Consider the following 16,535-nt stretch of genomic DNA (forward strand, 5'->3'; position numbering starts at 1 on the left):
GGGTTATCTGAAATCGGATAGCTGTGCCCTGTGCCCCCATTTGACAGGAAGCAAAGTATCACCGGAGAAGACTAAGCTGATAGCTGCAACCTGGTCCTTGCTCATAATCACATGCTCACTCTATAGCCTCAGTTAAGCTGAGGCATGAGTCATACCCAGAATCAAAGACAAGAATCTTTCTAGAGCAAAAGCCTTGAAACCCACCATCCCCAGGAAATAGGGGACTTCTCCTTAGCCACAGTCTGCAAGGCACAGGCTGCAAAAATACATGGATTTTTTTCTATACATTTCTTCATTATTTCTTCTGGTTTTCTACATAAGTCTACACATTTCTTCATAACACTTGGTATCTTTGGCCCAACCAACCTCTATATGAGCAGAGATAATAAATCCAATACAAAATCAAACTTGTGCAATTGTGCAATTCAGTAAAAAAAAAAAAAAAACTAGTTTCTGGTAATACGGGGATGCACCCATCCTCAAGAAAAAGTTGAGCATCTCAACAAGTTACTTAATAACTTCTATAATGCCTATCTAGCAGCACTGGTTTTCACATGTTTTAAATTAATACATATCCGAATCTCAACTTCCAAGCGTATGAAATAAAACCTAAACAGTGAATTGATACAAAATATGGCAAGTGTGTTCAATCCCTAAATTCAGAGCCAATTAAATATATAAGATCTTAAAGAAGACTATTAACCCAATCCATGTCTGCAAACTGGGGGATGAGTGCAGCTAAGGATAGAGTCAAAAGGAGGTATTTCACCCAGCAGCAAGGTGGGTGGGCATTGTCTCCAGCACCATAACCTGGTCACTGTGCTTTTATCTCTGGCCCCAGATACAGAAGACACAGAAGGAGAGCTGTAGTTTTCTTATCTATTTTCCAGCCTCTGGGTTATCTTTGCTTCTAGTAGCCTTTCGTGGGCAGAGTCCTACACATCAACGATATGAAGCCAAAGCTTAGTGCTGGGAGGAGGAGGTGTTAAGCCATGAAGCATCAAGATGGAAAACCTGCTTTGGAATATTATTGTAATCCTAGTCCGTGTCACACCCAACCTCCTTGTGCTGGTGGGAACTTTTGTTTGTTTTTTTGTTTTGTTTTTTTTGTGTGTTTTTTTTTTTTTGAGACAGAGTCTTGCTCTAGGCTGGAGTACAGTGCCATGATCTCAGCTCGCTGCAGCCTCTGTCTCCCGGGTTCAAGCAATTCTCATGTCTCAGCCTCTGGAGTAGCTGGGATTACAGGCATGTGCCACCATGCCCAGCTAATTTTTTTTTATTTTTAGTAGAGACAGGGTTTTCACTACGTTGGACAGGCTGGCCTTGAACTCCTGACCTCAGGTGATCCACTCACCTCAGCCTCCCAAAGTGCTGGGATTGCAGGCGTGAGCCACTGCACCCAGCCCTCGCTGGTGGGAATTTCAACATAATTGGCAGCAAGCAGAGAGGGGAGAGATAAACATTCCACCAGGTGAAGGCTTTCTGGAATAGCCTGCCCACACACAGGGCAAGATGTCCCAGATAAAATCTGAGTGCCCAGCCCAGTTTCAAAACTTCAGCCACAGGAGTACCATGAACAGTCGTGGATCTACTGCTCAAAGAAATAGCCTCCTCTCTCACACCAGTCTTTAAAATGACTATTAAATAAATCATTTTGAATCTATTTGTCAAACTGCGGCTTCCCTAAACCCTAGGCAGTGAAACTCAAGATTTGCTTGTAGAAATTGAGGCTAACACGTGGTCTTCTTCTGGTCCCCAAATGAGACTGAAACACTTAAAGACTTACAATAGGTCATAAAAAGAGATAAATTATCATCTCACCTAGAAATGGGTCATCTAAAAGGAGGTGAAGAAAAACTATGGGTGCATGGGTGAGGGTTTTAATTAAAATACTCAAGCTTTCATTAATGGCCAAGGGATAAAACCTAAAGTTGATTAGACACCTGCATGTATCAGCACAGTGCTAGGAGCTTTACAGAGCTCATTTTATTTAAGTCCTATTTTAGAACAAAGGAAACAGTCTTAGGGAAGGCAAACTCACAGTTGGCTACTTGATGTCTTTTATTTCTGCCTGTTTTTTGGCCCCAGAAAATGCAGTATTTTGACACAGAAAAAAACATTAGGATGAGTGTGAAATCAAATATGATTCTGGTTTTTGAGCTAACGTTTAGTCATTTGGAGCCACATGGCTGTCCCAGGGCCTGGTCCCCAGGTCACAGGCTTAAAGCTTCCAGGCGGTTCTCATCATGACGATGAAGTACACATCAGTGTCAATGGATGCGCTCACGCCTGCATAGTAGTTCATGAACTCCTCAGGGGTCACCTGCAGTGGAAAAGTTAGAAACAAAAACGAAACTTTGCTTCTCACTCTGTCAATGGGCACCCACCTTGTGCACCTGTAAATAGAAGGGAAATAGAGGATTTCTTTGTGTGTGTGATCATGGCTGAGGAACTGATCTAAAACAAAAGAACAAGTGAAGCTGAGGATGGTGTGAGAACAGCACCTAGGAAGAAAGAAAGAAAGTCTTGAAAGTTTCTAAGCCAACCTAAATGGAAAGTGACACATAGGTTTTTATCTTTTCTCTAAGGGTGGGAGCCCGTCAGTTCAGATAAGGGAGACTGAAACTCAAAGTAAGAAGGAAGTGCTCTGCAACTGTAGTTATTTCTGTCTTTCTGTGACACTTCAGAAACAACATGTCATGTCCTTGTGTCAGGATAAGTGATGTTTTCCCTTTCCAAAAATGGAGTTCTCTCCTGTGGGTGAAGAAACAGATTTCTAGTTAAACGCTCTTGGGTTGCATGCTTTTCTAACACATAAATAACTCATTCAAGGCCCAGGGTGAATAAAAAGCTTTCCCCTGCTTCATGGCTCCCACCCATCCTGGCTTCTCTCCACTCTACATCCATGATCATGTCTTTGAAATATTGACTAATGTGTTTATCTGTGCGGGGATTTTATATTACTTTCCTTTGGAGAAGAAGAAAAGACAGTTATTAGTCTTATTTTTAACAGGTCTAGATAATATGTACACTCTAATTTAATCATGTTGGTTGACATGATCGGTTGGGGACATACCTATGCCTTCCAAGAATCATAAGAGATGACTGACCCACTGGTCCTATTGAAATTATAAGTGACCAGAAAAAAAAAAGTCACTGGATCCATAATTCTCTCTCATACCACCCCTTCCCACTAAAAACATAAGGAAGGGCAGTAGAAAGAAAGGCATTTGAACTCAGCTCATAGTTAAACTGTAAATACACATCTACAATACATGCATAGAGCCTCTGTCAAAATTAGGATACCATTAGCGTCCCCCTTTGTTGAACTTCTTTATTCCTCTCCTCCTTTGGATTCCTCAGCCTCTGCTTTTCAATTCCCTCATTAAGGGATTACATTAAGTTTCACACATCATTATTGCCCTCTTTCTATCTTTCTCATGTTGTGTGAGGTTCTAGGGAAATGTTTATCAGTGTGGGTCCACACCACCTGCATCAGGACCACCTGGGGTGTCTGTCATAAGCCTAGGTCCCCAGGCTGTACCCCACACCTGCTAAATCAGAATCTCTGAAGCAAGCGGTTGTGGAATTTACTTCTTAAAAATCTAAACATCCCTGTTAATTGTTGTGCACACTACAATAATTTAACTGGGAATATCAAAGATAATTAAGATAAAGTCTTAGTCCTCAAAAATGTTGCAGGCTGGTGAAATACTCCAACAAAGTAAGTGGATCATTTTACAGCAAATAGCAAGTAAAGTAAAAGAGTTACCCATGAGACCCTGAGCCATTTTGACGTGCACTTTACCGTGACAGTTTGAGGAACATTTTTTACAGCTAATTATTTTTTAATTAAAAATTATCAAACTCCTAATATTTTTAGTTTGTTATTGTTTCTGTTGTTTGTTTGTTGACCAGGGATGACAGCCATTGAGTGAGACTTCCTCCACATCCACTGTAATACTCTTGTCCCTAGCTTTTCTCTCCCACAAAAGTTGAAAAACTCAAAACCTACTTTCCCAGACTTCCCTGCAGCTTCAGTTTGGGATGGCCAAGTAATAGAGTTCTCACCAATAAGATACAAAGGAAATTTGACATGAATTTCTAGGGAAGCCTTTGCATTCCTGATGCAGGCTCTAGCCCTTTCTCGTTCCCTCCTTCTCCCTCCTTTGTCCTGCTGCCTGAAACTCAGATGTGCTGGTTGAAGTTAGGCAACCATCTTGAGATCATGAAGGAAAGGCCAGGAAAATCACAAAGACCTCAGCTCTGCTCTCTTTAAGAGCACTTTAAGGCTCTTTAAGCCACTCAAGTGAGAACATCAAGTAGAATAAAAAATAAAACCTAATTTGTGTATTCCAGTGTATAATAAGATTTCCTATTTCTTGCGATTGAAAGCAAACCCTAACTGAAACACCAATACATGATTGAGACTGGTATCATCAACCCCATCCTTCCATCCCAAACTCCCCCAATGGGATGGGGTGATCTGAGTTGAGTTGGCTCTGTTGGAGAACGGAGAAGGAATCCAAGATGGGCAAAAGATAAAGGAAGCATTAAACCTCACTTGGAAGTCAGATGATGTCAGGCCAGAAGTCAGGGCTAACGTATTTGATCATTTGGGAAAAAGCCATCAGTTACTCTTAGCTAGGTGTTTGCTTGTTTTCTGAGACTCAACTTATATTGGGAATGGCCTGAATCGCAAATTCTCTGATCTCCTGTAAATTTGCCCTCATCATAGTAAATTGTTGGTTAGCAATAATCACTATCCTTATTCATTTTAATTGACATTAGAAAAAATGAGAGACTGGGCACACCTACTTTTAGCAGGCCTCTTGACTAGGCTACCTTTATGTGACAAGATATATATCACATACACAGGGAAAGGTCCCAGATGGGGGTAATGGAAGTCACAATACAAGCCCTTTTTCTCAGCTCCAAATTCATCAGAAAAATCCTAAAACAAATCTAGGTTAGTATTAATACATACACTCAGTAATATACCTAAAATATTTTTAATTATTTAAAATTTTTTTATGAGATGGATGAGGCAATAGACTGATATTCCCTGAAGGTCTAAAGTCCTAAGAGGCTTTTTTAAAATATAGTGATGATAAAGTCATATATACACATGAAGAATTCAAAACTTAGATATTAAAGAATAAGAAGTAAATGTCTCACCAAATTGTGGTGGGGTTTAGTGATAGAAAAGGGGTAAGGAAAGTGTGTTTCACAGGTTATCTGATTGCTTCACACCTCCATCCAAATGGCTTCTGGCTGATATGAGAGTCCAGTGGGGTATTAGTGCAAGATTTATGACATCAAATTCCGTGACTGCTGAAACTCCAGCAACCTTTATGGGCATTTGAGAGTTTAACCTAGATTATCAAGTTTGAACATTATCCTTAGCTAGGAGCTATGCTAAATTTTTTGCATTATTTTAAATTTTGTCTTATATGGGATGTTTTTAACCATAAATGAGCACACTGGCTTCAAGTACAGCTATGCTTCACCACAAGAAATCTTAATATGCAAAACAGTGCAATTTGCAAGAGGTAAATTAGAAGCTAATTATTCTTCTCATAAAAGAATTTACCATGGAGTTCCTCTACATCAACAATTTATTGTGCATTTAAAATACAATTCAGTGTGCGAAAGTTTGAATCACACATCACTTTTCAGAAACACTTTTATTATGTCTATTAAATGAGATATCCCTGGTAAGCCCTTAGCAAATGACCAGTTGATATGTGCTCAAAAAATGTTGCCCAGATTCATTATTATGCTAAATGGGATCATGTGCATATTATATTTAGTAATTTTAAAACAGTCATTTCTGAATCTTTTAGAGCTAAAGATCACAAATACGCCTGAGTATAAGAGTCATCTGGTACACATTAAAATGTGAAGCCTTGGACTCCACCCTCCAAAAAATCAGATTCTGTGATTCTGCAGTGCAGCTAGCAATCTACATTACTAATAAATCCTCCCTGATGATGATTATGGACAGCCAGAGTTGGGTATCAATACAGGGTCTGTAACATGCAGATGACATCAAGTGCTATAACTGCTAAAAACCTCAATAACCTTTATGAGCTTTTGAGAGCTTAATGTGGCTTCTTAAGATAAATATCAAAAGGGGTGGTGTGCAGACTTGAATCAGCCGAATCACAACTGGCTATTTTGACTTTTGTTAGAGAAAAGGGTAGCTGAGGTTTCCCCTGGCAATGAAGAGGAACCACCTGCAGAGAGGAAGCAGACACACTCTGGGATCCACACAGGGGTGGGCTAATTTGGGGAAATGGCAGTTGGCTATTTTTCCACTGACATCTCAGTGATCAAGGCCAGCAATACTGGAAGAAAACATATAGTTTTTATTTCTGTCCCTAAGATTTTGGTTGCCGTATTGAATTTCGGCCCTTTTGTAAACCTGCCTCCACAATCCTCAGCCTGAAATAGAGGGTATGTCTCCACCCCTGACAGGGAAATGTCAGCAGGAAGAACAGAAAGGTCACCTTCCTATCCCCCACCCCTTGCTAATGAGACTCATCATGAACTTTCATTTAAAGAGTTGGAGGACATTCCTTTCAGAATACAAAGGTTTATTTCTTCTTCCCTTAACCACTCTCTTCTTGTCCACTGGGCCACTTATCTTTTCCTGTGCTGTAAAGGGCTTAAGAGACAATGAACCCTGGGGCTGTGCTGCTGCTGACTGTTACTCAAGGGACAACCCCCTTTCCTTATCACCAAAACCCTTAGGTCACCTAAGAACAGAACTGGCTCTGGGTTTTTTTGTTTTTGTTTTTTCTAAAAAGTCCATTTAGGGCTGTTGATAAAGGACAAATGACATTTTCATCTCATCCTAGACACAGTCATGGAGCTATATAATTCCTTACCCTACCAAGCTGTGCATTTGTAACTTGAAGATAAAAGTTAATGGAGATGGGCTGGTTGATTTTGTTTTCAAATTCAGTGCAGTTTAGAAATGCAAGTTAATCTCAACGCACACTAAAGAATAAATCAGAGTAAATTCTGTTATTTGACATTCCCTTTACCAAAAACTACCTTTAAATGGCATTTCCACATAGCAAAGTGTGATGACAAATGAGGATGAGTGTGAAGGCACTAAAACATCCTGAAAGGCCTTGTAAATCTGTTCCCCAAAATTAAATTATGATTTCATTTCAAAGTTAAATATATTTTATTATAGTCAGTTCATTGGAATGCAACTAGCAGAGTATGGTAAATATAATAACCATAAAATGGCATGTTTAATCAGAACATCACATTCCCCAGATGACAGGTCATCACTTATGTGGATCCCCTACCAATATATTTCAATATATATCTATGAGTGTGTGCGTGCACAAACATACATTAGGTTTCAACTAAAGTAACATGGAGGTCTCCCCTGGCAATGGAGAAGTTTCTAGGTGGTTCCTAGGGAAATAGTTAACTTCTATTTACAACAAATATGGTATCAATGTGTTAACATTTTTAAGGGTTTGGACCTATTTCCCATTTACAATTTTGAATTGAAGAAATTCCCCATAGACTCTTTTACTTACCAATCCATCTTTGTCATAGGGTGAATCAAAGTTATCCAGAAATTTCCTAAATACTTGTTCCTCACTCCATTCCCCATTCTGGTACTTTGGGTGGTGTTTTGCATTATATACTTCACGAAGGTCTTCGATTGTTATAACACCATCTCCAGTCTTGTCTAACTTTCTAAAAGCTTGCATGATTACCTCTTTTCTGGCTCTGGACATTGGAGGCTACAAGAATAGAAGAATACATACAGAGACATACATAAGCAAATGAGCTTTTTTGGTATCCTATGTGATAAAATATCTCATTCCACTCAATGATGTGAAATAATATTTGTGTGCTATTATGTAATAGGCACTACGATTGCTCCAAAAAGTTCCTAAGTCTGTTCACAGTCTTCTGCTCATCCCACTCCCCACAGTGTACTAACAACTTGTAAAAACAAAACCTCAAGGTAGCCAACCCAAACCACGTGAAAGCCAAACTCAGCAGATACGCTGATTAATGGGGCCACTTACTCTTAATGTGAGAAGAAATTCATTGAAATCTATTGTTCCATTTCCATCTTTATCAAACCTCCGGAAAAGCTCTTCCACCTCTTCTTTTTCCATGACCACAGCATAATCATTTAACCCTTTCATAAATTCTTTAAAATCAAGGGTTCGATTATTATCATCATCCATAATTCTAAACACTCTGAAGAAAATACACACAAAAATTCAGAAGAAATGTACAAATAACAGGGGTAAGTGTAAAGATTAAAAAAAAATCCACACTCAAGGTTTTGTCAAATTAAAATACAAAAGTCTTAAATTCTTCTCTGCACCCTCCCTTCTAAAACTGGAGAGCCTCTTCCCACCACACACACACACACACACAAAGTATAATTCTAATTACATGACATTCTGCAAAGGACAAAACTGTGGAGACAGTAAAAAGATGAAAGGTAAAAGAAAGAGTTGAATTGGTGAAACATGGGATTTTTAGGTCAATGAAACTATCCTTTATAATACTATGATGGTGATACATGACATGATGCATTTGCTAAAACCCATAACACTTTACAGAGCAAGGTGTAAACCTTAATGCATATGGATTTTAAAAAAATGATTTAGGAAGTCAGAAAATCAGTGTGATGGGGCTATGTTAGGGATATAGGAGCCAACTTAAAGAGCTCTCAAGATCAAGGCTGGAACAATTAAACCAATAAAACAATGTTGGATTATACCCCAAAATATAAAAAAGAAATCCCTACATCCATATTGATTTAAATAAATGATAGAGTAAATAAATGTGAGGAAAATGACAAATTTCTCTTGCAGAAAAGTTCCAAATAAGTTACGGATACATTCTGCCCTCAAGGAGGGAACACATACTCCCCACTCTCTAAGTGTGGGCTCTACAAAGAGGTTTCCTTCCAAAAAGTACAATATGGAAAAGGGAAAAGGGAAGCAACTTTACAATGGAGAAGTCTGACAAACACTACCTCAATCAGGTGATCAGTTTCAACATCAACAGTAATAAATCATGTTAATCATACATATCCTTGGAACAATGTGATAAAAATGGTGCTTTACGTCTGTGGTCCCTAAAAACAATAAGCCCCGTTTAGTCATGAAGAAAAAAATCAGAGCAATTCCAATAGGTGGGCATCCTACAAAATACTTGACCTGTCACATTCATCAAAAACCGGGAAAGTCTGAGAAACTGTCATAACCAACAGGATCCTAAGGAAACATTGCAAGTAAATGTAAAGCAGAGTTCTGGATGAGATATTGAAACAGAAAAGGACACTAGGTAAAAACTAAGGAAGTATAAATAAATTATGGGTCTTAGTTAATAATAATGTGCTGACACTGGTTTTTAAAGTAGTCTATTTAAAAAATAAGGGGGTGGAACCAAGATGGCAGAATAGGAACAGCTCCAGTCTACAGCTCCCAGTGTGAGCAACGCAGAAGAATGGTGATTTCTGCATTTCCAACTGAGGTACCAGGATCATCTTACTGGGGAATGTCGGACAGTGGGTGCAGAACAGTGGGTGCAGTGCACCAAGCATGAGCTGAAGCAGGGCAACACATCGCCTCACCCAGGAAGCGCAAGGGGTCAGGGAATTCCCTTTCCTAGTCAAAGAAAGGGGTGACAGATGGCACCTGGAAAATCAGGTCACTCCCACCCTAATACTGCGCTTTTCCAATGGTCATAGCAAACGGCGCACCAGGAGATTATATCCCGTGCCTGGCTCAGAGGGTCCGACACCCATGGAGCCTTGCTCATTACCAGCACAGCAGTCTGAGATCAAACTGCAAGATGGCAGTGAGGCTGGGGGAGGGGTGCCCGCCATTGCTGAGGCTTGAGTAGGTAAACAAAGTGGCCAGGAAGCTCGAACTGGGTGGAGCCCACCGCAGCTCAAGGAGGCCTGCCTGCCTCTGTAGACTCTACCTCTCAGGGCAGGGCATAGCCAAACAAAAGGCAGCAGAAACCTCTGCAGATTTAAATGTCCCTGTCTGACAATTTTGAAGAGAGTAATGGTTCTCCCAGCACGCAGCTTGAGATCTGAGAATGGACAGACTGCCTCCTCAAGTGGGTCCCTGACCCCCAAGTAGCCTAACTTGGAGGCACCCCCCAGTAGGGGCAGACTGACACCTCACACAGCCGGGTACTCCTCTGAGACAAAACTTCCAGAGGAACGATCAGGCAGCAACATTTGCAGTTCACCAATATCCGCTGTTCTGCAGCCTCCGCTGCTGATACCCAGGCAAACAGGGTCTGGAGTGGACTTCCAGCAAACTCCAACAGACCTGCAGCTGAGGGTCCTGACTGTTAGAAGGAAAACTAACAAACAGATAGGACATCCACACCAAAACCCCATCTGTATGTCACCATCATCAAAGACCAAAGGTAGATAAACCACAAAGATGGGAAAAAAACAGAGCAGAAAAACTGGAAACTCTAAAAATCAGAGCGCCTCTCCTCCTCCAAAAGAACGCAGTTCCTCACCAGCAACGGAACAAAGCTAGATGGAGAATGACTTTAACGAGGTGACAGAAGAAGTCTTCAGATGATCAAACTACTCGAGCTAAAGGAGGAAGTTTGCACCCATGGCAAAGAAGTTAAAAACCTTGAAAAAAATTAGACGAATGGCTAACTAGAATAACCAATGCAGAAGTGCTTAAAGGACCTGATGGAGCTGAAAACCATGGCACGAGAACTACGTGACGAATGCACAAGCCTCAATAGCCGATTCGATCAACTGGAAGAAAGGGTATCAGTGATGGAAGATCAAATGAATGAAATGAAGCGAGAAGAGAAGTTTAGAGAAAAAAGAATAAAAAGAAATGAACAAAGACTCCAAGAAATATGGGACTATGTGAAAAGACCAAATCTATGTTGTATTGGTGTACCTGAAAGTGACGGGGAGAATGGAACCAAGTTGGAAAACACTCTGCGGGATATTATCCAGGAGAACTTCCCCAATCTAGCAAGGCAGGCCAACATTCAAATTCAGGAAATACAGAGAATGCCACAAAGATACTCCTCGAGAAGAGCAACTCCAAGGCACATAATTGTCAGATTCACCAAAGTGGAAATGAAGGAAAAAATGTTAAGGGTAGCCAGAGAGAAAGGTCAGGTTACCCACAAAGGGAAGCCCATCAGACTAACAGCTGATGTCTTGGCAGAAACTCTACAAGCCAGAAGAGAGTGGGGGCCAATATTCAACATTCTTAAAGAAAAGAATTTTCAACCCAGAATTTCATATCCAGCCAAACTAAGCTTCATAAGTGAAGGAGAAATAAAATCCTTTACAGACAAGCAAATGCTGAGAGATTTTGTCACCACCAGGCCTGCCCTAAAAGAGCTCCTGAAGGAAGCACTAAACATGGAAAGGAACAACCAGTACCAGCCACTGCAAAAACATGCCAAATTGTAAAGACCATCGATGCTAGGAAGAAACTGCATCAACTAATGAGCAAAATAACCAGCTAACATCATAATGACAGGATCAAATTCACACATAACAATATTAACCAGAAATGTAAATGGGCTAAATGCTCCAATTAAAAGACACAGACTGGCAAATTGGACAGAGTCAAGACCCATCAGTGTGCTGTATTCAGGAAACCCATCTCACATGCAGAGACACACATAGGCTCAAAATAAAGGGATGGAGGAAGATCTATCAAGCAAATGGAAAACAAAAAAAGGCAGGGGTTGCAATCCTAGTCTCTCATAAAACAGACTTTAAAACAACAAAGATCAAAAGAGACAAAGAAGGCCATTACATAATGGTAAAGGGATCAATTCAACAAGAAGAGCTAACTATCCTAAATATATATGCACCCAATACAGGAGCACCCAGATTCATAAAGCAAGTCCTTAGAAACCTACAAAGAGAATTGGACTCCCACACAATAATAATGGGAGATTTTAACACCCCACTGTCAACATTAGACAGATCAACGAGACAGAAAGTTAACAAAGATATCTAGGAATTGAGCCCAGCTCTGCAGCAAGCGGACCTAATAGACATCTACAGAACTCTCCACCCCAAATCAACAGAATATACATTATTTTCAGCACCACACCACACCTATTCCAAAACTGACCACATAGTTGGAAGTAAAGCTCTCCTCAGCAAATGTAAAACAACAGAAATTATAACAAACTGTCTCTCAGACCACAGTGCAATCAAACTAGAACTCAGGATTAAGAAACTCACTCAAAACCTCTCAACTACATGGAAACTGAACAACCTGCTCCTCAATGACTACTGGGTACATAACGAAATGAAGGCAGAAATAAAGATGTTCTTTGAAACCAACGAGAACAAAGACACAACATAACAGAATCTCTGGGACACATTCAAAGCAGTGTGTAGAGGGAAATTTATAGCACTAAATGCCCACAAGAGAAAGCAGGAAAGATCTAAAATTGACACCCTAATGTCACAATTAAAAGAACTAGAGAAGCAAGAGCAAACACATTCAAAAGCTGGCAGAAGGCAAGAAATAACTAACATCAGAGCAGAACTCAAGGAAATAGAGACACAAAAAAAAAACCTTCAAAAAGTCATTGAATCCAGGAGCTGGTTATTGGAAAATATCAACAAAATTGATAGACCTCTAGCAAGACTAATAAAGAAGAAAAGAGAGAAGAATAAAATAGATGCAATAAAAAATGATAAAGGGGATATCACCACTGATCCCACAGAAATACAAACTACCAACAGAGAATACTATAAACACCTCTATGCAAATAAACTAGAAAATCTAGAAGAAATGGATAAATTCCTCAACACATACACCCTCCCAAGACTAAACCAGGAAGAAGTTGAATCTCTGAATAGATGAATAACAGACTCTGAAATTGAGGCAATAATTAATAGCTTACCAACCAAAAAAAGTCCAGGACCACATGGATTCACAGCCAAATTCTACCAGAGGTAGAAGGAGGAGCTGGTACCATTCCTTTGAAACTATTCCAATCAATAGAAAAAGAGGGAATCCTCCTTAACTCATTTTATGAGGCCAGCGTCATACTGACATCAAAGCCAGGCAGAGACACAACCAAAAAAGAGTATTTTAGACCAATATCCTTGATGAACACTGATGCAAAAATCCTCAATAAAATACTGGCAAACAGAACCCAGCAGCACTTCAAGGAGCTTATCCACCATGATCAAGTGGGCTTCATCCCTGGGATGCAAGGCTGGTTCAATATACACAAATCAATGAACATAATCCAGCATATAAACAGAACCAAAGACAAAAACCACATGATTATCTCAATAGATGCAGAAAAGGCCTTTGACAAAATTCAACAACCCCTCATGCTAAAAACTCTCAAGAAATTAGGTATTGATGGGACGTATCTCAAAATAATAAGAGCTGTCTATGACAAACCCACAGCCAATATCATACTGAATGGGCAAAAACTGGAAGCATTCCCTTTGAAAACTGGCACAAGACAGGGATGCCCTCTCTCACCACTCCTATTCAATATAATGATGGAAGTTCTGGCCAGGGCAGTGAGGCAGGAGAAGGAAATCAAGGGTATTCAATTAGGAAAAGAGGAAGTCAATTTGTCCCTGTTTGCAGACGACAGGATTGTATATCTAGAAAACCCCATTGTCTCAGCCCAAAATCTTCTTAAGCTGATAAGCAACTTCAGCCAAGTCTCAGGATACAAAATCAATGTACAAAAATCACAAACATTCTTATACATCAATAACAGACAAACAGAGAGCCAAATCATGAGTGAACTCCCATTCACAATTGCTTCAAAGAGAATAAAATACCTAGGAATCCAACTTACAAGGGATGTGAAGGACCTCTTCAAGGAGAACTACAAACCACTGCTCAAGGAAATAAAAGAGGATAAAAACAAATGGAAGAACATTCCATACTCATGGGTAGGAAGAATCAATATCATGAAAATGGCCATACTACCCAAGGTAATTTATAGATTCAATGCCATCCCCATCAAGCTACCAATGACTTTCTTCACAGAATTGGAAAAAACTACTTTAAAGTTCATATGGAACCAAAAAAGAGCCTGCATCACCAAGTCAATCCTAAGCCAAAAGAACAAAGCTGGAAGCATCACGCTACCTGACTTCAAACTATACAACAAGGCTACAGTAAGCAAAACAGCATGGTACTGGTACCAAAACAGAGATATAGATCAATGGAACAGAACAGAGCCCTCAGAAATAATGCCACATATCTACAACTATCTGATCTTTGACAAACCTGAGGAAAACAAGCAATGGGGAAAGGATTCCCTATTTAATAAATGGTGCTGGGAAAACTGGATAGCCATATGTAGAAAGCTGAAACTGGATCCCTTCCTTACACCTTATACAAAAATTAATTCAAGATGGATTAAAGACTTACATGTTAGACCTAAAACCATAAAAACCCTAGAAGAAAACCTAGGCACTACCATTCAGGACATAGGCATGGGCAAGGACTTCATGTCTAAAACACCAAAAGCAATGGCAACAAAAGCCAAAACTGACAAATGGGATCTAATTAAACTAAAGAGCTTCTGCACAGCAAAAGAAACTACCATCAGAGTGAGCAGGCAACCTACAAAATGGGATAAAATTTTTTCAACCTACTCATCTGACAAAGGGCTAATATCCAGAATCTACAAGGAACTCAAACAAATTTACAAGAAAAAAACAAACAACCCCATCAAAAATGGGTGAAGGACATAAACAGACACTTCTCAAAAGAAGATATTTATGCAGCCAAAAGACACATGAAAAAAATGCTCACCATCACTGGCCATCAGAGAAATGCAAATCAAAACCACAATGAGATACCATCTCACACCAGTTAGAATGGCAATCATTAAAGTCAGGAAACAACAGGTGCTGAAGAGGATGTGGACAAATAGGAACACTTTTACACTGTTGGTGGGACTGTAAACTAGTTCAACCCTTGTGGAAGTCAGTGTGGCGATTCCTCAGGGATCTAGAACTAGAAATACCATTTGACCCAGCCATCCCATTACTGGGTATATACCCAAAGGATTATAAATCATGCTGCTATAAAGACACATGCACACGTATGTTTATTGCGGCACTATTCACAATAGCAAAGACTTGGAACCAACCCAAATGTCCAACAATGATAGACTGGATTAAGAAAATGTGGCACATATACACCATGGAATACTATGCAGCCATAAAAAAATGATGAGTTCATGTCCTTTGTAGGGACATGGATGAAATTGGAAATCATCATTCTCAGTAAACTATCGCAAGGACAAAAAACCAAACACCGCATGTTCTCACTCATTGGTGGGAATTGAACAATGAGAACACATGGACACAGGAAGGGGAACATCACACTCTGGGGACTGTTGTGGGGTGGAGGGAGGGGGGAGGGATAGCTTTAGGAGATATTGCTAATGCTAAATGACGAGTTAATGGGTGCAGCACACCAGCATGGCACATGTATACATATGTAACTAACCTGCACATTGTGCACATGTACCCTTAAACGTAAAGTATAATAATAATAAAATAAAAGAAAATAAATAAATAAATAAATAAAATTGACCACATAATTGGAAGTAAAACACTCCTCAGCAAATGCAAAAAAAACAGAAATTATAACAAACAGTCTCTCAGACCACAGTGCAATCAAATTAGAACTCAGGATTAAGAAGCTCACTCAAATCTCACAATTACATGGAAATTGAACAACCTGCACTTGAATGACCACTAGGTAAACAACGAAATTAAGGCAGAAGTAAATGAGCTCCTTGAAACCGATGAGAACAAAGACACAACATACCAGAATCTCTGGGACACATTTAAAGCAGTGTGTAGAGGGAAATTTATAGCACTAAATGCCCACAAGAGAAAGCAGGAAAGATCTAAAATCGACACCCTAACATAACATTTAAAAGAACTAGAGAAGCAGGAGCAAACAAATTCAAAAGCTGGCAGAAGACAAGAAATAACTAGGACCAGAGCAGAACTGAAGGAGATAGAGACACAAAAAACCCTTCAAAAAATCATTGACTCCAGGAGCTGGTTTTTTGAAAAGATCAACAAAATAGATAGACCACTAGCCAGACTGATAAAGAATAAAAGAGAGAAGAATCAAATAGACGCAATAAAAAATAATAAAGGGGATATCACCACTGATCCCACAGAAATACAAACTACCATCAGAGAACACTATAAACACCTCTATGCAAACAAACTAGAAAATCTAGAAGAACTGGAGAAATTCCTGGACACATATACCCTCCCAAGACTAAAGAAGGAAGAAGTCAAATATCTGAATAGACCAATAAAAAGTTCTGAAACTGAGGCAATAATTAATAGCCTGCCAACCAAAAAAAGCCCCAAACCGGATGGATTCACAGCCTAATTCTACTAGAGGTACAAAGAGGAGCTGGTACCATTCCTTCTGAAACTACTCCAAACAACAGAAAAAGAGAGACTCCTCCCTAACTCATTTTATGAG

The 16,535-nt window shown here is 39.7% G+C and overlaps 1 protein-coding gene across 1 annotated transcript in view; it reads right to left on the minus strand.

Moving 5' to 3' along the window:
* Positions 1-1,964: 1,964 nt before the first annotated feature.
* Positions 1,965-16,535, minus strand: part of CAPSL (calcyphosine like) — a 39,829-nt gene continuing 25,258 nt past the window's right edge. The window contains exons 3-5 of the mRNA XM_002815488.5: positions 8,067-8,244; positions 7,566-7,775; positions 1,965-2,323 (exon numbers count right to left, since the gene is read on the minus strand). Of these exons, the coding sequence (XP_002815534.1) occupies positions 2,222-2,323; positions 7,566-7,775; positions 8,067-8,244 (490 nt within the window). The 3' untranslated portion in view covers positions 1,965-2,221. The remainder of the gene's footprint in view (positions 2,324-7,565; positions 7,776-8,066; positions 8,245-16,535) is intronic.

This window comes from Pongo abelii, chromosome 4, assembly GCF_028885655.2.
Source record: "Pongo abelii isolate AG06213 chromosome 4, NHGRI_mPonAbe1-v2.0_pri, whole genome shotgun sequence".
Taxonomy (NCBI): Eukaryota; Metazoa; Chordata; class Mammalia; order Primates; family Hominidae; genus Pongo; species Pongo abelii.